Source organism: Lissotriton helveticus, chromosome 7 (assembly GCF_964261635.1).
Source record: "Lissotriton helveticus chromosome 7, aLisHel1.1, whole genome shotgun sequence".
In the NCBI taxonomy this organism is placed as follows: Eukaryota; Metazoa; Chordata; class Amphibia; order Caudata; family Salamandridae; genus Lissotriton; species Lissotriton helveticus.
In genome coordinates this window covers 310,162,375-310,188,161 of record NC_136068.1, presented here as the reverse complement: position 1 = coordinate 310,188,161, position 25,787 = coordinate 310,162,375, and the positions used below count along the sequence as shown (strand labels likewise).

Here is a 25,787-nt window from a genome sequence, read left to right as displayed (position 1 = left end):
TATACCATGCCCGGAGGCTCTGGCTCCCGTCCCGGTAATCACTTTCAGAGTTAAAGGCCATTTTCCCACTTGCCGGTGTTTGTTAGCTGAGGATTTTACAGTGTGTGGATTTTGGGCTGGAGTCCAGCCATAATATCACCTTCATCCCTGACACACAGAGAGAGGCACTGTGGTAAGTGAGAGATAGGGGAGGAGGCAGGGCAAGAAAACAACAGGGAAAAGTTGGAAAAGCAAGACAGGAAGGCAATCAGCATGGAAACGGTGACCAACTAGAGACAGGAATATTTACAAGAGCAAGTGGAACCACCTTAAACTGTTATTTTTATTTTCTTCAAACTTTTTTATTTTGATTTTTGTGAAGAGTAACAATGCAGCACACATAGAAGTTGCAAAACAGCATTTTTTTTAAATGATTGTTTGAGCAGGAAGGGCGACCTTCCTGCACATAAACTAAAAATAAAGCATTACTCCTCGTTTCAGCTGTTTAAGGCTAGATTTACCCTGGCCTTCATTTTGGCGCTGCCTCCTATTTGCGCTGCCTGTCAGGGACTGTCCGGGACTATGTGGGGAACACAGTCAGGGACTTGGACAAGGACTGGGAACTGGGTAGAAGACATACACAGAAAGGAGGAGTACAGTGCTGCCCAGGATCATACAGGGAGTCAGAGGAGAAAAAGGGATCCAAAGGGGAAGCCTGTACAAGTGAACAAGATGGGTAAGACTCAGAAAGGAAGGGCACTCACAAGGTAATTTAGCATTCAGACTAACTACACCCAGGACGGACGTGCAAGACATATATATAATACAACATTAACAATAAAGGGGGTGTGGGGTAAAGCACTCAGGAGCTCCACATGGTAAGACTGAAGCTCAGTAAGTTTCTTACCCGCAATTGCTGTTACAGATACTGACTGCAAATACCCACATGTAGGATATGCATGCAAAGGCAGGGTCTGTGGAGCTTATACCTATAGTGATGTTATAAATGTAACTCAAAGACAAAACTCACTGTGAACAAGAAACACCACCTAGGTAGTCAGCTGAAACCACGGATCCTGACGATCAAACAGGAACGCGCAAGGCAGTAACAGCAAAGGGGTAGAACTAAACACAAGCACAATAGACAAGGAGCTAGCAAGGAGGAGTGCTTAACAGGGAACGAAGGAAATGACAGGGCACATTTGGCAGAAAGCAGGTAACAAACATACAAGGTAACAGAAGTAAGACAGCAGAATGGAAAGGCAGCAAACTAGAACTGGAACCAAGGAAATGGGAAGCAAGGCAGGGACTGGAAACGGATATACAGAAGGGGAGGCTACAAGGGTATACTAGAATAGTGCAGGTTAAGGAATCAAGAAAACAAAGTAGCATAGAAGGCAGTGCTGGGGCAGGAACAAGAAGTGAGCTAAGGCGTCAAGGCAGCACTGCAGACAGTGCTGGTTCAGGAACAGGGAACTACCAAAGCTTCAGGGGTCAAGGTAGCACTGCAGGCAGTGCTAGTTCAGGAACAGGGAAATTACTAGAGCTCAGGAGTCAAGGTAGCACTGCAGGCAATACTGGTTCAAGGAAACAGGACATAGCTACAGCTCAGGAAACAAGGAGTCAAGAGAGCACGGCAAGCAGTGCAAATCAGGAACAAGAAATAGCTACGCCCAGGAACAAAGAAAAACTATAGATCAGGAACTCATGAAACAAGGTAGCGCTGCAGGCAGTGCTAATTCAGGTACAGGGACCAGCTATAGCTCAGGAAACAGGGTAGCACTGCAAGCAGTTCTAATTCAGGAGAAGGGAAACTGCTGCAGTTCAGGAACAAGGAATACTGAGGCTATGGTGTCAGGGTAGCACTGCAGGCAGTGCTAATTCAGGAACAGGGAAAACAGCAGGAGGTCAGGAACAAGGCATAATTAAAGCTCAGGAAACACTGGAAACAAGAATAGCAAAAGCTCAGGGAACTCTGGAAACAGGGATTGGTCTCACCGGTAAACCGCTACAATGACCAACCTTTACCTGAAGGGAGCTGGGGCTTAAAAGAGCCCACAGTAATCACATGCAGCTGGTGTGAGCAGGCTAGCAGCAGCCAGCCACAGGTGAGCTGAATTCCTCCACCCATCCTTGGCCTGCAGGGCTGGAGACTAAGCAGTGAGCAGGGAATTCTGGGTAATGGAGTTTCAGGCATGAGTAGGCTGGCTTTAAGTCTAAGCAGGCTGGCTTTCACAAAACCCGGCATGGATTAGGAATGGATGTCAATTCCCAAATAGTGTCCAAATGGCTGGAAGTCAAGTAATGCATGCATGGGAGTGTCAGGAAGCATATTAGAACACTGGAGAGTCCCACAGTTCAGCCCCCTGGTGGTGGACACGAGAACACAGGGAGTGAATCGTGACACTGCCCTTGTAAATAGCGGACAGCGTCAAAATCAATGGGTGTTGCAGTGGAACGCACACCGCAACACCCATTGCCCTCATCTTTCATACTAAATACAGCATAAAAGGGTGCCTTATTTACAAGGCAGCGTTAAGCCACGTTAAGTGGCTTAAAGCCGCCTTGTAAATAAGGCGAGGCCCCTATCGCTATCACAACATCACTGAAAGTGACGTTGTCATGGCGATAGGGGCTTGTAAATTTGCCTGACATTCCGATTTCCGATGGGAGAGGAGACAGTAACATGATCATAGTCATCACAGCATAATGGATTAACATGAATTGCACTGCATGATTACAAATAAGGCATTGCGGCATCATCGTCTTAAGTGAGTCCGTAGACCACCTTCCACTGTTGAGTAAAAGCCTTCTGCACTGCCCAAATGGCAGCTGTGATAACTTGTGTATGTGTGTGCTGCATTTTTCTACCCTCTTCAAGGCATTCCTTGTACAAAGTATAGGAGTAAAGAATGGTGGCTGGGCCTTTTCAGTCTTGGCAGCCAAAATGTGGAACACTCTTCCGGCACCTCTCTGCAAAATACTTGATGCACTTAAAAAAAGCCTTGAAGACCTGGCTCTTGGCTTAACAACCTTTAGCTTGTTTGTATGTACTCCGTTCTTTCAGCGCTAGGACACCTGGGAAGGCAGCAGCGCACTTAATAAAAACTATGGGGCATATTATCAAGGACCGGTGTTAAAATTATCGCTGTTTTATCGGCAGGAAACAGCCGATAAAACGGCGATAATGGGCTTGATAATACGCCCTTCTTGATTCCCATAGAAGCCCATGTTCTGATAACATGGGCTTCTATGGGAATTAACAAGGGAGTATTATCAAGCCCATTATCACCGTTTTATCGGAAGTTTCCTGCCGATAAAACGGTGATAATTTTAACACCGGTCCTTGATAATATGCCCCTATAACTTAATATATCAAAAAGTCAAAAACATTTGAAAAAGATAGGGAATGGGATGTGCTAAATGCTAAAATAGAAGTAGTGCTAAATGCTAAAATAGAAGTGCTGAGAAAATATTGATGATCGAATACTCTTCAAACGATAAAATATCGGATATTTTTTCCCCTGTGTTTTCTATAGCGCAAACTTGACCTGAAGGCGTCAGATCGCTTTACATGAGCACCAGTTGTGGTACAGACGGACACAAGATTTTTTTCTTAGGCACAGGGAGATTAAGTGATTTGCCCAGAATCACAGGATGTTGAGTGTCCCTGCTGAGACTCGAACACGGATCCCCAGCTTCAAGGTATATCACTCTAGCCTTTAGGCCACAACCGCTCCCCAATTAAAATTAAATATTAAAATGGTGAATGTAATGACAAGGCTCCTTTTCAATCTATTGCACAAATATTTTGAGGAACTCTTGTGTTTTTTCACAAGGTTACAGCCGTATCACTGTTAGGTTTCTCTTTGTTCTGTCAGCATCCATTTCAAACACTTTAACTAAAGTTCTCTATTAAATGATACACAACTTAGGTAGGGTTGGCAACAAATTAAGGATAGACTAGACAGCAAGAGAGGAGATGATTGTCTGCCTGATGTGGGGCAAACTATGGGGTGGATAAGGGTAGAGTGCTTGGTAGACAAGAAGTAAATAATGTATTGAATAAGGAATAGGTTCTATAAAGACAGGCTGTTAATAATGCTGAAATGAATCATAGAGCGGATCAGGAAAAATTTAGCAACAGATATCGTAGTCCAGCAACAGACTATGGATTTTTTTGTGGCTTATCAAGGCTACATTTCATAGGAGATCTACAGAAGCTACTGTGTCAGAGCAAAAAGCAAATATTTTGCAGTTAGGGTCAGGTTTCTACAGCAAATCGGGGGTGGATTATAAGGAAAGTAATAAGTAGATCAAATGTAGTTTTTATGATAAAGCTTTGGTACATTCTGCAAAGACAGCAAGTGTAGAATCTACATAACACCCATAGTATATTTTGTAGCATGTGGTTGCTCATTTTGATTCCAGATCATTGGTAGATTCTATGACAGGTCTATGGCAAATTCTATGCCAGATCCTTGATAAAGTCAAGGAATATCTATGCCGGAGCACGGGGAGATTATGCAGCATATTAGCTTTGGATTCTGTACAACGTGTAGGAGGTAGATTCTATAGCACATCATTGGCAGATTCCCGGTCAGATCATTTATTCATTCTATGGAATATAAATTCTGCGAATGAACCAGGATGATTTTATAGTTTCTAGAAGATTAATAGTAGATTGATCAAGAAATCTTGGGTAAATTCTGAATCAGATGCTAGTGCGGTTAAATCCTGCAGGAAATCAGAAGCACATTGGTTAGTAAAACATAGATTACTTTGCAGCCGATCTGAGTGATACTGGTGATAAAATAGGCCAATTCTGAACAAATTTGGTGAGAACCCATTCAGTGACATACCTAGGAAAATATTGGTGCAGAGTGAGATTAGATAACAGGCAGGGGTAGAAGCTGTGGAAGATTATAGGAGATCTTGCAGTAGACTGAGAATGGATCATGCAGTGGAACAGTTCTAGCAGTTGATTTATTATCAGCCAATCAGAAGCCAATTCCCTGGCAGATCAAAGGCAGACTGTGAAGGTGGTGGAGGCATCAGCCCGGGCTCCTTAATGCGGCACACGGCAGCAAAAATGTAGTGATTAGAAATAGTGTTTTCCACAGACTGGTGTAGATTCTATAACATTTTTGGGTAGAGATTGCTGGAAATCTAGCCTAGATTTTGCATGTGATATGTGCTGTATTGGTCAGTAGATCACAGGGATTATGTAACAGATGCAAGGTGTTGGCATGTGAAAGGTTTGAATCAGAAAACAGTCACTAACATTTTTTGCAACAAACCGTGATAGATTTTGCGATGTTTTGAGATTTTTGGGTACTATCTGTCAGCCAGAGTTTGGCGGACGGGTTACTGAATCTCAAATGTAACGGATATCCTGTATGCCATATTACATACGTATTATATCTTATGTCACTTGCATTAAAGCAGACAAGATATCTGTCACATTTGTGATGGAGTAACCTGTCCTCTGAACTCTAAATTAGGCCCCAAGAGTGAAAACTCTTTTGGGAAGGCAAAGGTGACCTTGTGTTTAAAGGACCCCTGTGCTACAAGTATCCCAGTGAACACTTTAGGTTGTGTGTGGATGCACCAGGCTAGCCAACTTTGAAAATGTTTCACCTGTCTCAGAGGAGATGGGGCAGGGCTGGAAAGGGGGTTGGGCTTTACGGCCTGAGCAGCTGTGGAGGGGCTTTGGATATTGTGTAGCTTGGAGAGAGTGGGGTTTTGCACTAGTGCAGCCAATCTTAAAATGCCAAAAACTAAAACAAAATGATTTTGCAGCTGTGTCTTTGTGTGGCTGCAAAATCTGTAAAGGATTTTAACTGTGCAGAGCTCCACATGTAATCTGAGAGCTGGGATGCTACTCTGCGTATGAGTTTCTGACTGATCTTGTGCTCTTTATGGCATGGTGACCATGAGAAGATTGAGTTGGCAGGTCTAATACACTGAACAATACTTGTGCAATGTGAGTGCAGTAATCAGTCAATAACCGTTTTCTATAAGTCAAACTCACAAGTACTTTTCCAAATTAGGATGTTTTGCAAATTGAGTATTTATATTTGAAAAGGAAGCCCAAAAGGGTTAGATGTACATATCGCCCTCACTATGAGTGCTCTGTAAATCTCAAATGTGGCAGTAACATGAGTTACCGCCTCCATTGGGATCTCAAAGATGAAAGGGAACACTGTGGGGGTCATATTTAATAAAGAGCTGCATCGCCCTTGCACCACACAAGGGGACGCGAGAGTGACGCTACTCTAAAAATTAGATTTATCAAGCCACGCAAGGCCATCTGCGTCTGTTGATAAATCTAGAGTAACGCAATGCAGCACAAATCAACGCAATACGAAACTCTGCCCCAGGAAGGATTTCCATGGGTGGAGCGTGGGTGTTCGCACGCATCTACCCATGGATTTTGGTGAATTCCCAGATTTACCATTACTGGTAGACCTGGGAATGTCTCAAAATGCCACGCATTCCCAGGTGATGCATAACGAGGAGAAATAAAAATTATTTCTCCTTGTTACTTGTGACGAAAATGCCTCTCAGGATTGCTTTTGTGCAGGAAGGTGTCCCTTCCGGAGCAAAAGCAATCCTGCTTACAATGTAAGCACCTTTGCACCATGGTGCAAGAGTACCTACATTGGTACTAGGCAGCATATGATGTGCCAGTGCAAAGGAAAAGACGGGAATGTGCTGTATGATGTTAGATGCAGCACATTTCTGCCCCTTCCCTATCACTCAGCGCAGCAAGGTGACATTCTGGAAGGTTTTTAACTCCTTCCATGCTCATGACGGATCCGTCATTGCCCGCTCGGCGCGCCTGCGCGGCGCGAATTCCGCGCCTGCGCTGGACGTTCCATTGAGCGGGCGGGGCCATGACGGAACCGCTCCGTCATGAGCATGCGAGCGCCGCTCGGCCCCCCTCCCCCCTAGCGCTGCGGCGGAATTGCCGCCGCAGCGAAGGGGTTAAATAAATGTGCCCCTTAGTCTTTTAATTGGCACAGAAGGCAAAGTGTATGAGTGAAACTGAGCCCGAAAATGGATTAAAAAGGTGAGGAAATACCAATTCCCACAATTTATTCTCCATTAACTTGCAATCAGAGGTCATTCCCACTCACCCTCAGACTTATGAATGAATGCTGTATAAATGGTGCTGGTGGTGGCTGGAAACACCAGGCCAATTACAGGTCCATTTGAAATGGGTCCTATTGAGACAAGAGTTGTGTATGTGGAATGTCAGGGGGAGACTCAGTTCCCGAGTTAACGCCTGCTAGGATTTTCATTTGGCCCATTGGGGACTGCTGATGTTAGTATATTTAGAGCCAGGCTACGATGTAGGACGGTGCCAGTCTGTACACTTTATGGTATAAAGCACATCTGCAGGCTTCTGGGCTAGGGCAGACCACGTGCAGCAGACAGAGCCTCTGTGGGGTGTGGCTGCCTATCAGTGGGTCTTCGGCACATCCACCTGACCTCATAACCACCCAAACCCTAACACGCACACAGACTCTCTCTCTCTCTCTCTCTATATATATACATATATATGTCATGTGATCAAGCCACTCCGGTGGTGAAACGCGTTATGGCTGACTAACGAGAAATAAACGCTACTTTCTGCACTCAACCTGGGTTCGTGTCTGCTTTTCGTTGCATGCTGGAGACAACGCGCTGCATCTGATTCCCTCAAGCGGCTTCTGGGATATATATATATATATATATATATATATATATATATATATATATATATATATATACGTGTGTGTGTGTACATATATATAAAAATATGTTCGCTCCAGTTGCACCTGCAACAACGGGGCACTCTCAGGTGGGTGCCGAAAACACGGTGGTGCTCCGTGTAATATTGTTGCTCAAAGGTCCCCTCTCCCAACCGTTGTGCTAGCGTTGGGAATTAAAAACTTTTTTACGATCACCCCGAGAGTGCCGTGCTTCTTTCCCGGCTGGGAGAGGGGACCTTTGAGCGACAATATATATAAATATCTACACATATACATTTATATAAATATATATAAATACATATATATATATATATATATATATATATATATATAAATATATATATATATATAAATATATATATATAAATACATAAGATATAAATATATGTATATAAATACATAAATATAAATATATATATAAACACATAAATTTATATATAAATACATAAATAAATAAATATATATATATGTATATATATATATATATAGAGAGAGAGAGAGACAGAGAGAGAGAGAGAGAGAGAGAGAGAGGGAGAGAGAGAGAGAGAGAATGACCAATTACATTTCTTTTGCCAACAGGTTATGCCCAGATCACACAGAAACCAAGCCCACACAACCACTTCTGTCTGAATCCTGAAGTTTAAAAGCCTGTATCTGTGTGTTTTACGAGGTAGGAGGAAGGCGTTCGGTCCTTGGAACAGTCCCATGCCGTGTGCTTTTGTGGCTGGCACCGTGGGACGGGAAGTTTGCAGCTGTGACTTCGATTAGAGGCGACGCAAGAAGCCATTAGCGAGACTCACGCTTATTTTCGTGGCGTCCTTCTCGGCGTCCTCCTGTTGCGATGCTTTTAGCTGTGGGGGAAGAAAAGGGGAAGCGGGCGGGGCGGGAAGAAGAGAGAAAAGGAGAAAGCCATTAGTGCAGGTACAGCGCTAAATAAATTCGCAAAGGGGGTGCCCGTCGCGTGCACGCATGCTCCAGAGAGTAATGTGCTCTTGAAGGGCCACCTGCCCCGTAAATGGCCTGAAAGGCTGCAGTGCGCAGTAAGGGGCAGTCGAGGGGGCAGGAGAAGGCGTCTTTTCAGGAGTGGTGACAACCTGTGCATTACAAAAGAGGAAGGGGAAAGGCATACTTTGAAATGCCACATATCACGGCGGGTAATGCCAATTTAGCAACTAGGCCATTAGTCCTGAATTAGGTAGAGGCGGAAGTAAAGGCTACACTCATGTCCAATGAGTGAAAGGCTCTTACAAAATGGAGGCCTAAACTTTACTTCAGACACTTTACAAGTGCCTCTAAATACCACAAAATGTTTCCCTATACACTTGGCATAATCTGGGCTCGAGTCGGGGTACCACGCGGGTGGACGGCGTCCCCCCACTTATTTTACCGGGAGCTCGATAACTGGAGCAAATGGAGCCACACTTTCACTCTTTGGCCTCTCTGGGGCGAGATCTCGCCCCAGAGAGGCCAACGAGTGAAGCTATGGCTCCATTTGTTAAGGGGTGAGGGAGGGGAGGCAATGAGTCTGATGGTGCAAGCCACCTTTTGTGACGTCACTTCCTGTCGTGAAGTCAGCGTCCCCCCACTTCTTTTTTTAGGACTGCTTTTACATGCAGACCTGAGCATCAGGAAAATGCCTGTGAAGTTAACAAAGGTACATTTCAAGAGACGTGACTGTGTTACTTACCGGTAATCTTCATTACTCAGAGTCCAGGTTGTCCTCTTCACAGTTCTTTACCCTATGAGCAATAACTCTAATAAACAGCCACAGTTTACTTATCCAAGTAAGTTGTAATACAATTAAAACAGCCATAGGGCTTTCATACTTCCTTGTGGAAGAGGTGTGGCGCAGCGGCCAGGGTGACTGACGCTGGACGCTGGGGATCACGGTTCGATCCCCGGCTCCGGTGGCAGGGGTCTGCCCAGCACCATGTGACTCTGGGCAATAGCTCACTTAGTCTTCCCAATGGCCCCCAGTGCCTTGACACCTTCGGGTAATTGTTTGTGCTTTACAAATACTGGACATTTACATTTATGGTGTTTTTCTCGCCCCCCCCCCACAAAGCGGAAGCAACCACAACCACTTCCTGTCAACGGCTCCCACTCTAGTGGAGCTTCGGGTACAATTAGACTCAGTTGTACCATCCGGTCATCATAAGCAAATCTTCTCTGATGCTTCCTCCTGGTGCACATGGTGAGGCATTGTTACTTTATACAAAAACAAGTTTACTTTAAGGAGATGATATATTAGCATTTCTTAGGCTATAGGTGTCTAACTCTCAAGGTCCCATTGACTCCCTTGTTTGCATTATATTTTAGTCTGTATTCGTTGTACGGAAAAAAAAACATAGGCCTTAAATTGACAGATTTTTCTGTAAAACAATCTTCTGGGAAAAAGGCTACAATTAACCAGTGGTTTGTCTAAAAACTATAATTCCCAGCTTAAGACAGTTTTAAAATGTTTTTAGTTGACTTAATACATTATTATGGCTGTCATTTCTAGCCTAAAACAGTTTGAGACTGGCTTAACCTAGAGGATAATTTCTGGAAATGAAGCTTATGTATCCCGTCGAGGGTGAAAATTAAATGATTGGGCGAGCATGGACAATAAACTCCACAATCAGCGGCCATTACTGAAGGGATTAATGGAAGATTAGGTTTGCATGGTTCTCTGCATTCAGCATTAAACTCTCTCTGACTCCAGGAAAATCTATACTTTCCTGGAAGGTGAGCTCTCTCATTGGCTCAGTGATGCAGTGATTTTGCACAAGGTCATCGGGGCATATTATCAAGACACAGCGTTACAATTATCGCCGCTTTAGCGGCAGGAAACTGCCTCTAAAGCGGCAATAATGGGCTTGATAATATGCCCTTGTGAATTCCCATAGAAGCCCATGTTCTGGTGTTAACATGGGCTTTTATTGGAATTCTCTACGGCATATTATCAAGCCCATTATCTCCACTTTAGCAGCAGTTTTCTGCCGCTAAAACGGAGATAATTTTAACTCTGTTTCTTGATAATATGCCCCATAGTTCCTTTGCCTCTTGGTCACTAATTCAGAATACACTGGGGTGGGTATTGATCAAACAGTGTTGCAGTCTGGCCTCCAGCTCTGACTTCTTTGTGAGAATTACATTTTAGGGGTAGGGACGCAGTTTCAAAGTATTTCTCTTGACCGCCTCAGCAAAGAGACCAATGACTGATTGGGCATGTGGTAACAATCAGCCCTTGGCCTAGCCCCTTCAGAGAAAAGAAGATGCACAGTAGTGCACTATCCGTAAAGGCTCGAACTGCACCGTGTTCTCCCTGGAGCACATTTTTGAAGATCCAACACCATTTAGTTTTGCCCCAGTGGATAGAGACGCTTGGGGTGATAAGGTGTGCTATGCCACACATTGACTGAAACAGGGCCTGGTTCTGGTGGTACATGCATGCAGTTGGGGATAGGCATTTGAACAGATACCTAGGTATTGTAACCATCCTGGTGACCCGGTCAACTCTTCAGTTCTCAGTGTCTCTCAAGTATTCAGACACTACAGAAGATCAGTTGCATAACAATACCACCCAACAACTCAAATTCTGAGCATTTAGTAAAAGCTATCTCTCCGTCCATTTTTCTTATGCGCGTGTCGCTCCCATAAGCCATGGTTGGCAAATCCCAAAACTGTCTAGTCTTGATTCCATTGCATGCCACTCTCTTCCATCACCCAACACTTCCTGTCTCTGTATCCCACTTTTGCAGATTCTTTATCATCCCTGCCCTCTTCCCTTCTCACTGTTTTCCTTTATTTCTCTTCCTCCTTTTTAGTTCCTTTTCTGCCTTTTTCTCTCCTGGTGTGGGTCAAAGTCTGATGTTACAAAATATATCCTGGTCTCCAAAAATGAGTGCCGATCCCCAGCAACAGCCATCATCGGCACACATTAAGCAGAACAGCACACATTTCAATACATTTAATTGGGATGGCATATAGGTGTACAAGCAAACCTTGCAAAAGTTTTGCATAAGGATTATTTATGTTTTTGATTGTGTTACAAGCTTACACAAATCCGCTGCCTTTGATCTGTCTCTGGGATCCAGAATGGAGATCTTGGACTCATCTTCAAGCCTTGTGAAGTCAGTGAACCTGCAGGGGAATTCCTCATAGCAGTAACTCTGTGTTTTCTCCTTCATGATTCAGTTTATCTTATTTTTTACCAGATTAAGGGCACATTGGTGGTAATGTTGTCTTCTTCTACTTTTCAGGTCTCTCTGCACAACCCTCTTTTGCTCTTCTGTTGGTAATCTCTAACTGTATACATGGTCTTTAGTTGCCTCTGTTAGAGGTTCTTCACTGACATTAGATGAATAACCCTCTTCACTCCGCATACCTTTTTTACGCATGCTGTCGCAACGTGGTTGTAACAACGACCGCGTTGTGACAACGCATGCCATTACTCCGCAAGTCGTTACAATGACTTGCGAAGGGGGGGCGCTGGATGTTGGAATAGTAACATTTACTATTCCAACTCCAGTCTGTGCGGACTTTAGGGAAGGTGTTGGATTTTAAATCCAACACCTTCCCCCCCCCCCTCTGCAAGTCGTAGTACCGACTTGCGGAGTAATGGTATGCGTAGTCACAACGCGGTCGTTATAAGGACCGTGTTGTGACCGCATGCGGTGTCACAGATGCGGACTGAAGGCGCGTTTCCTCATTAGATATGTCTTGAGGCAGTACACAGAAATCACATACTATTGATGTTTTTCATGCAATTGCTCACTTACGCTGTGTAATCTTACGTAATTTCCAGCATTTTGCGCTACTTTTCTCACACAAAATGTCCCACATTATGCCATTCGGCCAGATCACATAATTCCAAGTCCATTTGGGTAAAAATCCGATCAAAGAAGTATGAGAAGCATGTGAATGAATAGAACGCCAGTGGCTGTTGTTCCCAGTACTTGTTTTTCTGTCATGAATACCAGATTTGTATTTTACGTAATTTCTCAGAAATTGTGTTTAATTAGACAAAGGGAAGTCACCCAAATTTCACATTTTGCTCTGTTGTCAGTGCTGCATTTTCTACTTTGTTATAGGCCTCTATCTGATTCTTTAGGCAGCAGGTTTAGGTGTTTATTTTTATGGGAAGTTGGTGTCTCAGCCTCTAGTGCGTAGTGGTTTTCTCCAATGACTGGGTGGTTCCTGTCTGCTTTTGCTGAGCTTACAGCGTCAAAGACAACAGAGTGATGGATGGTATGATTGGATTAATCTAAGCCACTGGCAATTGCTCGGGCTGCATCCCAATCCAATGTTTTTTGCCCAGTTCTGACCCAGCCATATGCAAATCAATCTCTGTCTCATGGCAGCAAAACTGCTCCCCACAATCACGTATGGGTGTGAGCTAATTGTTGGAAAGGCAGCAAGGTTATCACACCGCCTAATTGCAAAAGCCTATTGATCAGTCTTCAAGCTTCCAAAATTGTCTTCACAAGCAGCAACTCCAATTTGAGTTAAGTCTAACAAAACAGGCTCTGGCCGGAAAAAGGTTATTTTATAAAGATGTTCCATAGATTAAAATCAGCCGAGGAAAATACGCTTGCTGCACAATTTTTGGCAGAAAGAAGCAGAATTCAGTGCCCTCATTTAGCCGCTTCTTACATGACGCCACTCCAAGTCACCAAACTATGGCCCGCACAGGTAGCAGGTGGTGAGTTCAAAAGGATACTAAATAAAGCAACAAGATCACTGTCTATGCAGGAAGATAAAGCGATACTAGCGAGGCGTGCCAAAGCTTGGCAAGTGATAAATTCTTATAAGCTCTTAAAACCACAACCCTACTTCGATCTTGGCTACCCATTTTATATTAAGCTCAAGTTTATGCGCCTTCGCCTAGGAATACAACCAACTCTGGACTGTCTCCTGGCTTGGGTAATACATGCTGAGTCCTCAGAGTCTAGACTCTGTGGCATAGGAAATAAGACCCTAATACTTGTACTCTGCATTTGTCCGGCGATGCTACCTGAGCGCAGGAAGTTACTACGTGTCCCCTTTAATCAAATTTTTGTGCGTACGCGCAGGGAGGCTATCATCGCTGCCCTCAATCCGGAAAAAGCGCGCCTAAACATTCGGGCAGTAAAGTTCATAGAAATATTTGAAGCTAGAATAAAGTCCAATGTGAGGGCTGACAGCCGTAATACCTGCATGGGCTAATGGTCCATGGTGGGATATTGAATATCACAGGAAGCCGTGTCACCAGGGTCGGATTGGTAAGGCAGGCACTCAGGCAATGACCGAGGGGCCGGTATTCGAGTTACAGCTCTGGGCTGCTTTTATGGGCAGCCTGGAGGGACGATTTGGGTGGTGTGTCTGTTGTTTGGATGCTGCCAGCGGCCCAGTGGGTGCCTGAGTGGCCTTTCTGGAGGCAGATGGACCTCCATTAGCTCCTTTTTATCAACGGACAGAGGTGTCACTCCCTTTCTCTCGCTGGGCCGGCCCATTATTGTATGTATATTGAGCGGGGGCAGGGGGCCTGAGCAGAAGTGGCCTCACTTGTTTTCATGTGTGTTTCACAAGTGTGAATTAATCTGTGCATTTTTTAGAATCTAAGCAAAGTTAACCCCTTCCATGGGGGCTAATTCCCCCGCGGTGCGGGGGGATGGGGCCGAGTGCGGCGTTGCGGTGCTCGTGACGCGCCCAGCTTGTTATGCTGCACGGTGGAACTGTGCTCATGACGAGCTGGACTCGTCACGACTCCGCCCACTCCTTTAGAACGCCCGCACAGGTGGGGAATTAGCCACGCGTGGGAGGGCCGCGGCAGTTATGACAAGCTCAGCTCGTCATAAGCATGGAAGGGTTAAGAAAACATACCTCTTCAGACACCCTCCCTCCCCTTCTGTTTATAAAACTTTGCCTGAGCAGTGTTTTACCGGAAGGCAATATGCAAATGTGTGCCACTTTATTTTTTAGCGTTCCCGGGCCGATTTTTAATCCCAATCCAACGCGGTCACTGTAATAAAGGTAGCATACGCACTTTGGAAATGAGAGGCAAAACAGGATATTGCAGTCAGCAAAGGAAGCCGTGGATGGGGATGGATTAGCTCACTGTTCACGGTTTTATTGTTTTGTAAATACAGTGTTATTCTACAACAGGTATTTTATGCTCCCCTGTAATTTTAGTGACTAGTAGAGAAGTATTTTGTTTTCCTTCGTTCATTGGTCACTTTTATTATTAATTTTCTTACTGTATAAAAAAAAGTGTGATGGTTTTAATTACCTATGCACTTCAGCAACAAAATTTGAATGTGAATGATTCCGTTTGCTTTGTTTACTTTCTCGCAGTTGTTGAGCTGCACATTAAGGCTTTGCCAGAGGGGGAACATCCTTTACAACGCGGATGATACCCCGCAGTACCGTTACAACGCGTCTTTTACAACGCAAGTCGTAACCACGACTTGCGCTGGAGGGCGCTCAAGGATAAGGAATAGTAGATTTACTATTCCAACACCTTCCTTACTGTACGTAGGCTGGTGTTGGAATAGTAAATGTAACTATTCCTAAATCCGCACCCCTACAGCGCAAGTCGTGGTAACGACTTGCGTTGTAAAAGACGCGTTGTAACGGTACGCGTGGTAATACCACGCGTTGTACCGTCATGTATCTTTGCCAGAGTGTCTGCGAGGCTGGCAGTTCATCTATCTACCTTTCTTTGAGTACCTGAGACTGACTTCTAAGTCTTCCAAATGTTTCTTGACTAGAGTTTGGCTGAGGCAGCATTCCCATTTCACGCTTGTTTTCCTTTGAAGGAGTCTTTCAAAGAGTTGCTTTATTGTATACTCAGCTTCGAGTACATTCCTTTGATTAGATTATGTAGCTTGATTCTGGGAACATGTTTAAACGTTTTATTGGTGGTCTTTATGTTGATTCAGCTAAGAACCTTTTGGTAGCTTATGTATATCAGTCTATGACTTGGATAAATATTTATGTCCCTTATGTAATCCATTAAAGTTTGTCTTTAATAATGCATACTTCTCTTATGTGTTAATGCCACTGTTGCTTATGTGATAGGAGAAATCTTCCATTTGCTCACTGTACTCAGTCTCATGTCTGGATTCTTTGGTTCATGGAGGCATAAAAAGCAGTTCTTGTGTTGGTCAAGACCGCCTGGATCCAATACAGCTAGTGTATGCAGGTAGTCCCCATTTATACGAATATTGGCCAGAAGCTCCTCCAGCCACATTTTGTGGAATTCAGCTGAGATAAGTGCCAAAATAAATATATTTATCCATGCTGGCTGCAGTGTGTGTCCCCTATTTGTCCACTGAAGTTAAGTGTTGTATTTGTTCTGGGTGATGTTCCTTGTTTTATGCTTCTTTGTTGCTTCTGTACCTTTTTTATTGTCAGTGGGGTGTGAGGTCATTTATTGTCAATAAAATCTGCATCAATATGCATAAACACCTGCTTCCCCACAAGCCAAGAAAATAGAGCCATAATAACAAGTGCCCTCAGGTACCAAGGAAACAATGTCAGCCAAATATCCCATGAACATTGCACCAAACATTATTCAAATGTCACTTTAAACTTTTTTTTTTAAATTTCATCATTTGTTGCTGATACATGAGGTTTGTCAGTTTCTGAGAATGCAACATTTTGATTCAAAATACTTTCAGTTTAAGGCCACAAAATCGATTCTACATTGGAAAAAGTATTCTATTCGTATGAAATAATATCTTTCTCCCAGAAAAAAGCATCAAACCATTTTTCCATTAAATGTAAATATATGTTCAGTACATAATCTTCAGTTTCCCGAGGAGGGTGACTGCATCCAATATCTCCTATTAGCCACAGCATTATGCTAGAGAGTAGCTCTGTTGTACCACAGAGGCACACTATTGTGTTTGTGAGGGCCTCTATTATGCCAATGAGGTCCTCCATTATGTTCGGCTGGGCCAAAACTGCATGCAGTTAGCGAACACTGTACTAGCGAGGGCCTCCATTTTGCCACACGCTATATAAAAGTTAATAATAATAATAATAATAAGGGTGGGGGGCTTGGGTGTTTTTTGGGTCTGCAGTCAAGGATTTAGGGATCAGGGCAGGGGGGTCTGAGTCGATTTTCAAGGCTTGGGGTGGGTTTTAGTGCTCAGATCACAGGGTGGCTGGGGTGTTTTTAAGGCTGGGGTGGGGTTTGTTTTTAGGGCTGAGGTACGCTTTTAGGAATCAGGACAGGGGGCTAGGGTGTTTTTAGGGCTGGGGTCCGGGTCTTACGTGGTTCCGACATACAACCCCTGCATATGTGCTTAGGTGACATGCTTACACAAAGAGATGCACACATGCACACACATTCTTACACATGCATGCACAACGTCTGCATTCATGACTAGCACACATGCTCACTAAATTTGCATATCCAACTCAGAAGGCAGACCGTATACTATTCTTCCTTCTTGTACATCTCATTTATATCAGCTGGTAGTGACTTCGCTGTTCTACATGGTGACAAGGACGGGAGACACATAGAAATGTCACTGAACACTGCCACAAAGACTTTCTAGATGCAGTCCCAGTGAGGTGCTAATCCAGTTGCAAGAGAGCTGTGAGAGACTGAGGAGAGCAGTCACAGACATTGAGGGAATTTGGGATTTGAGGCAGTGCATTACTTGTGACCAGGGCTTTTAATGGGAAAAAATAAGTGCAGGAACTCTTAAAATGAGCTAAGGGGCTAAAAACAAAGAAAAACCAAAGGTGGTGATGGACGGAGCGTTGACAATACAAACACTCACCCCCAGTCAACTGATCTGGGTTTAATCCATCACCGTTCTTTAGCTCACTCCGCCACCCCAGTTCAGACATGGCCATGTGCAAATCAGTCTGACCCTGTGCCTCATGGGAACAGTCCAGCCCGAACTGCCAAGCCATGTCTTCCCTGGACCGGAATCAAGCTTCCCAGGACCGGTTTCTGGCATTACAGCCGTCCTTAGCCGGGCTTGCTTGACTCCAGTGGCAAAGTGAGCAAGGGACTCACGTCTGAGCATACCCTGCCAACTTAGGGCGAACAAAGAAAAACCAAAGGGGCTAAGGACAAGACATAGAAGACACTTATACTATGGAGTATTCATATTGCCCTTGATTGTAGTGCTTAATTCCCTGTATGTGCAGGTTCCCTCTGCACATGTGGCACAAGACATATATAGAAATTAACAGTTAGTATGATGTCATGACCTTCAGAAATATGTATTCAGTCCATTGGAAGGGAAAGGTTAGATTTGATAATCATCTTATGCCTCAGGATATTCAGTGCCAATTTGCCCGGTTTAGAACTGCACGTAATAATCAGCAGAATCTTGATGATGATTTCTATCCACTAGAACTTGGCTTCGCTCTGTGTTATGTGGTCCAGTAGTGTATGATCTGGGGCCAGCGAGGTGTTGATTTTGGCCCCACAGTGTGTGACATTGGCTCAGTACTGTATGATCTTGACCCATGATGTGTTGTCCTAGGCTAGTAACCAGTGGATATTATTATTATTATTAAGCGTTCTTATATAGCGCTCGATTACCCGTAGGCATCTCGGCGCTTGCCTTGGGAACCCATCCTGGTTTTTCCCTGTGAGATACCCGTACTGGGCATCCCCAAGGTGAAAGCCAGGCATCCTGCCGTGGGGGGCCGTAGTGGAGATTAAGCAAGCTAATGCCCAGAGCTGCAGAGTGTGAACCTGTGACTCGAGTAGGCACCGAAACGAGAATTATCGAGTCCGTTGATATTTGGGCTCAAGACCCTGCCGCGTCGGGAATTGAACCCTGGTCCCGGGTCTGACCTCTGCTGCAGGGTCTGCCGCCTCTAACCAGTGAGCCACACTTCTCCACTCCACATATGCCTCAAAACAGCTTGTTTTAAGCCATCCTTATGCGATCTCGAGCAATAATACTGAACCACGGATGTACTATCTTGTGCCAGTGACGTGGTGTTTTAGCTCAGCCCTGTCTGATCTTGGCTCAGTCAGTTTAGATCTTTGCTCAGTGCCTTGTTTTGCACAGAGGACATAATGAAAAGATCAGGGTGAGCGCATAAAGAGCACCATTCATTTCCTAATTGCATGCATGCAAAAACTCATGCGGGAAAGTTAAAATTATATTTCATCTTCTCCATGCTGTCTTCATTCTGATAAAAGCTAAGAAGAAAATACAATTTTTGCAATATATGTCTCTAAAAACTGACAGGTGTTCCCCATATGTTGTCAGGTGTAGAGTAGGATGTGTAATGTGAGTGGTTCTGGTCCTTTCACCTATCTTCCCGTACCATAGAACGAGATTGAGGGGGTAGAAGCAAGAGAGAAGTTTTGAAGCAAACACTCACCCACCACTGCTTTCTCAACTTTTTCTGTTTAACCAGGCAACACCAATTTATACCTGTGAAGACCTGGGCACACACTTCTTTCAGCCTCACAGTTTTAAAGTTGTTCTCATTTTAAGGGTGTATTCTGATTTCCCCTTGTAGGAAAGGGGCATATTCATGGGGCCCATTGTATTTATATGGACCGGCCACACCAGCCCTGCCAAGGGACGCTTACAACGAATTTGATAGATTTTGGTAGATTTTGCACGGTGCACACTGCCATCACTGTGTGTGATATTATACCAGGACAGTGTTGTAGGCCAGTGTTATGTGATTTGACTACTATGGTATAGTGATTATTGATAGCACATTATGTGAATGTATGCCATTGCTGTATACTGGACAAGAGCTGTGTAATTTGTATGCACTTTGTGATACCTGACCTAATTTTTGTGATACTGTCACAACGTTGAGTGCTCTTGCCTACCACTTTCTATGTAGGTGAACTGGGCCAACAGTGTATATTGTGGTAAGTGAAACGAATGCACCAACATTATGTACAGGGAATTGGTTATACATCTTATAATGTTTACCAGCTTCACGGAGAAGTATATTGGATTGCACCTGATGTAGAGGCATGTTTATTTATTTATTTATTTATTTTAACGACTTGTAGAGCGCCTGGTGACCCGAAGGCATCCCCGCGCTGTAATGATTTTGATATCCAGATGAGATGGAGGAGAAAAGGAAGAAAAAAGGGGGGGGACGTTATTTCGGAAATAGAAGAGTTTTCAATTTTTTTCTAAAAATAAGATAGCTGGGTTCCAGTCTGAGGGAACGGGGGAGTGAGTTCCATCTGGTGGAAGCTTTCACAGAGAAGCGTCGGCCACCAGTGCGTGTCTTTTTAAATTTGGGGATGATGGCTAGATGTTCATTCTCGGACCGCAGGGATCTGGGAGCTATATAAGGCGTTACCAGGTCGCTGAGAATCGGGGGGCCAGCTCCATTAATCAGTTTGTAAGCCGTGCACATGGCTTTGAATTCCACTCTTTGACGCACCGGGAGCCAGTGCAGGGCTTTGAGGGCAGGTTTAGCTGACACTCTGGAGGGAAGGTTCATGAGTAGTCGGGCTGCAGCGTTCTGTGTTCGTTGTATTTTAGCCAAGGTGACCTCAGGGGCACCCAGGTAAACCATGTTACTGTAGTCCAGCCGTGGCATGTGTATCTTCAACACAAAACACACAAAGGTTGAGGGGTAAGAGGAGACCGTACCACTTCGACCTCCTTCACAAGTATCACAAACACAGAATAGAAGCGGGACTTAGACAAAATAAACATTAATCAATTCGGGGGAGTACACGTGTGTTAAAACTGCCCTCACACACAGCAAGCTGTGTCATCCTTCATCATAGGGCTGCTAACACACCTCCGCGCAGACCAACACAGGAGGTGGAGCAATAGGGAGGGGTAAGACAATTCAACATAAATAACAATATTGTGGGATCACAGGTGTGAACAAGTGCAGAAACAGTGATTAACATTGGTATCAGGGAATCCCTATCATAAATGTAATATTGGGTACCCTGACCAACAGTAAAGAAATGGTCATGTGAGGACCAGTGGATGGTGGTATGGGGAGCTTATAATGAGGCACCAACCCCTCCACTCTGCAGGACCGTCAACATGTTTCAACCGGCACAAAACAAGACCACGGCTTTCATCAGGACTCACAACAAAAAGACAATCCCTATGGTGCTGACCCTACCTCCTTATGATCCAGAGGTGAGGGTAACTACTCACGTTAAAAAGTGGTGGAGCCCCTTGCTCTCCATGAGGAACCAAGTTCATTAAAAGTATTAGCTTGAACTGGCGGGGGAGTGAGAACAGCTCCCTATAGTCACACTTTCGTCAAGGTGAGCTGTTGTAACACAATGGGTCTCTCCCGGCGCCGCGCAGTTTTAACACACATGCGTGCTCCCCCCGATTTGATTAACGTTTATTTTGTCTAAGTCCCGCTTCTTATCTTCAACACAAGACAGAAAGGCATCCCACTGTTTGCCTGAAGTATTGATTGTATTAATGATTGTTATGAAGCTGCAGTGCAACTGGCATAATACAGAGTTGGTTCATTAAATACACTGAAAGTGCCCCCAGTTCTCTTCTCAGGGTGCTGCATTTGAAAACGCCTGAAGAGGACCATACTGGATGCACACTATATATAAGGTGTGATAAGGATGCTTTCTAGGGGCCAGCTTTTCTTTACAAGATGAAATGGGAAGTCTTTAAACTTCTTATATTAACAAACAGTGGTGTGAACATCTGCTGGGAATAGGCCCTAACTCACTATTAATGCAGCTAAGGCACGGGTTAATAATTAGTGTGCCCCTGGAAACAGACTGGAGTAACAGCATGAATGACTTCAATATTAGTTGCATGTACCAAAACAAATGAGAAATGTACTATTAATAAAATAGGTTACCTTGTTATACAACATGAAGGCCAATCACAATCAGGTGTTAATATGTCCTGCTTTTGTAATATCTGCTTGGATGTGGCCGAATACTTATATATTCTTGAGTGTGCACTCACAGAAACAAGCAGCAATGCTAACACAAAGCATTCCAAGAATGTCCTCTAAAGTACCTCTGAGTGTCTGAATTCTCTCCCTTGCTTTTCTCACACACACAAACATGCGCACATAAGCAGGCAAACACCCAGACACAAGCAGACACTCACACAAAAGACTAAGGTGGGATAGAGGCCATTTTACACTCCTTATCTCGCCGGCTTTCTTGATTGCTGCTGTCAGCGGGATGCCTCAATTCGAGTGTGTGCACAAATGCACACGGTGGTGTGAATGTGATTGACAGCAAAAGGCCTGAATTGACCCTGTTCTGTCAAACACAGCTTGATGGTGAGCACCGAACATTAGGCAAATGAGCCCTGCTGAATTGTTTAGAGGTGGCGCAGCTTGGGCTAGAGGAGCTTTGGCTCTCACACAGCCTTGTTTGTGCTCGTGAGCACCAGCAACAATGAGCCTACCTTTGATGAGTACCGGTACTCTCCTTGGCAGCAGAGAAGTGTCCGGTACTCAAAGCGATAAAAATGAGAAGTGCCGGTACTCAGTACCGGTGAGTACCGTCCCATTTAAAGCACTGCTTGTGACCATAGTGTGTTCTTCTGCTCTCTCACTCTCAGGTCATCGTCTCCCCTCATTGGATGGCTGTTTTGCCTGGCAGCTTTTAGCCATTTAATTCAGGAGGAGATGTGGACATGGGGACATGGGTATGGCCCTGTGTGGATTAAATTCATAGAAAAATTGCGCCTTGAGGTATTATTTTCTCTTATTAAGTCTTTTTATCACATGTCATATATATGTACAGTCACTCCAAAGAACATCAGAAAACGTGGTATTTCAATTCAGAATTTTATATCATATCTGAAATAAATTTATTTATTTAAGGTTTTTTATATAAATAAGGCAACACAAAAAACACTACTACATTCAGTATATTCCAAGTAGTGTGTTACACCGTTGGTATAATATGTACAAACCATATATACACATAGAATGCTACTGTAAATACAGTCAGCTCAGTCCATCACTTTCTTTTTTAACAAATCCTGTTGTTGGTGATTCCTAACCCAAAACGGTGCCTGGGCGTCGACGTTTCGGTCTTTACTGTATAAATCACACCAAGACCATCATCAGGACTAATGTTGCACAAAATATCTACAAAGAAATATATACAATATGTACAATCAGTCTCTATACAACCACATTCAAATGTCCAATATATTTAATCGTCTGCTGACATTATACCATCACCTCACCCGGTGTGACAGAATATATAAAACCACTACCTGGCTTAATACTCACTGAAAAAATATTCACTGAAAAATATTCACTCTGAAGTATCCAGATCCTGCTGTGGTTTCTCCACAATTGTAAATTAAGTACAACTATCGCCCTAAAACCGGTGCAAGAAACATAAAACAACCAATCAATAGAACCACAGGCCATACCTATTCAACTTTTATGGCATCCACCTCGGCTCCCTGCTTACCTTAATTTAAATCTAAGAGCGTATCTGAAAACGCGAGTCCACAATTTAACTCCGTGTGCATAAAGTGTTACCTAAAAGACACAAGCAAGGAGGTCTACCATCACAATCCTATATCGTTTATTCTGAACACCTTCTGCTACCTAAAAGACAGCGTTTCTACTTACTCGTATGTACCGCCATTGACGGGACCCATCCTCGTCACTTTCACTTCGCGTCTGCTAACAAACGCGCGAGGTAGGATAACAATCTTTCCGTGTAGTGCGCGCATGCGCATACGCCCTAAAAACCGCTAGAAACTGCAGTGGCCATTTTGGAGAGGTCAATTTTGCCTATTAATTCGTACAACTATATATGTACCAAGTATTCCATCACCACACCAGAACCTATACAACAATTATTAAAAACTTTCAGGAATTCTCTCATCTTAATTTCATAATCCTGCTATTGACACGCTATAGGCAAGCGTTCCTCACCTAGGGGGACCACTGTTTAAAGACTATATACAAGACACATTTCCTTTGTTACATAACGCACGCAAGCAACACAACTGATAATCAGAGGGTTGCCAGATTGTGCCATTCCACAAATTGATTCAATCCGTGTTCAACTGTTCTACTCGTCCATATCCATTTGTTCTCTTTTAATGTCAGCAGACGATCCACATTGGTCCTTCTTTTTGAGCCCTTCACCACTTCCAGTACAAACCACTTCATGTCTTTGGGACCATGTGACTTCTGAATGTAATGCTCTACTAATGGTGCTGTCAGTACCCTACACCTGATTCGTGATTGGTGTTGTGATATTCTCTTTCTAATTTCCTGTGTGGTCTTTCCAATATACATCAAGCCACACGGGCACTCGATACAGTAAATGACATTCTTTGTCACACAATTTGAATGATGTTGCAGCATTACTTGTTTACCATTCAGAATACAGGATTTTGTCATTGCAGTGGTATCACATACAGCACATTGTCCACAAGGGTAATGTCCCACAATAGGGGCCAATCCCCATTGGTTCTGGATAGTGTTCATACATGGTTCCCTGTATGTTTTAACCAAATGATCCCGTAAATTCCTGCCTCTCTTAAAAGCAAAACGGGGAAAGCTCAATTGTGGTTCCATTTTCTGTATTAGATGCCAGTTCTTGGATATAATCTTTTTGATTTGGCTAGACTCTGTACCAAAGGTAGTGACACATGCTATTGTGTTTTCAGCCTTCTCTTTGGCTTTATTCTCAGTCAATAGTGCTGCACGGTCATAATACCAGGCCCGCTTAAGAGCCCGTTTAACCATTCTGTGCGGATATTCTCTAGCGCCTAGTTTTAATTGGAGGATTTTAGCCTCTCTGAAATAATCCTCTTTTCGTGTACAGTTACGTTTAATTCTTAAAAACTGGCCAAAGGGGAGATTATCCCTTAAGTTCCTGGGGTGATGACTAGAGTATTTCAACAGAGTGTTGCGAGATGTAGGCTTCGTGTATAGATTAACCACTAGACTACCATTGTCATTGATTACTTGTAGATCTAGGAAATTTATACGCTCATTGCTATACTCAATCGTAAATTGTAAGTTATTATTTTGTTCATTGAGCCATGCATGAAATGATAATAAATGATCCTCAGAGCCTTCCCAAATCAAACACACATCGTCAATATACCTTAGGTATCGTTTGATATGAGTCTCGAAGGGGTTATTATTGTGGATAATCTTATCCTCAAAATCTGCCACGTATAAATTCGCTATGTCCGGGGCAAAAATTGCACCCATTGCCACTCCTTTACGTTGGCCAAAGAAGTCTTCCTTAAATAAGAAGTAATTACGCTCAAGGGCTATTTTGGCACATTTAATGACAAATTCCACTGGTACCTGTGTGGGACGAGTCTGGGTTTCTAACACTTTCTCGAGAACTTTTAAAGCCTCATTCTGAGGGATATTAGAGTATAAACTCTCAATATCCATGGTAACCAGAATATTCTTGTCCGGATCAAATGGCATCCCTTCCAGGGCATTTATTACACTGATACTGTCTTTAGTGTAAGATTTAGTCAGTGGCACAAAGTGACTGTACATATATATGACATGTGATAAAAAGACTTAATAAGAGAAAATAATACCTCAAGGCGCAATTTTTCTATGAATGTATATTACCCAGTTCCTTGGGGAGTATTGGGTTGCCCTCTTCTAGCAACTGTGTGGATTAAAGGCGCAGGCATGAGCTGCCCTTGATTTTAAATGCACACTTTGTATACGTAGGAGGATGACATTGCCTTAAACCGTCCATCACACATACACAGTTTGCATTTGCCTGTCTGTGCTCTCAAAATATCTTAAACCAGAGTGGATGCTAACGCCAGTGGCTACAAAGAGAGATGGGGGCACCACTCCTAGAATCTAATAGACAAGTAACCACTGCTATCTGGCATAGTGTGAGTGGTCCACTTTTCTAGTCCTTGTAGAGGTTTGGGAAATTTTGCTCCTGGGGATTGCTGTCTGTTATGTCTATCCATTCTGATCCCTCTTTTTTAAATCGTCCTACATCTATCATAAAATGTGCTTAACGAGAAGGTGTCGGAGGCGTCTATGAATTATCTTGTTGTGTTGAAATTCTCTTTTGTTGTTGGAAGAACTGCTCTTGCTGTTATAGACCAATTTTAGGCATATCTAGCTCAG

The 25,787-nt window shown here is 43.7% G+C and overlaps 1 protein-coding gene across 1 annotated transcript in view; it reads right to left on the bottom strand.

Moving 5' to 3' along the window:
- Window positions 1–25,787, bottom strand: part of VSTM2L (V-set and transmembrane domain containing 2 like) — a 348,873-nt gene that overhangs the window by 15,378 nt on the left and 307,708 nt on the right. The window contains exon 3 of the mRNA XM_078652115.1: window positions 8,540–8,590. Coding sequence (XP_078508241.1) covers window positions 8,540–8,590 — 51 coding nt within the window. The remainder of the gene's footprint in view (window positions 1–8,539; window positions 8,591–25,787) is intronic.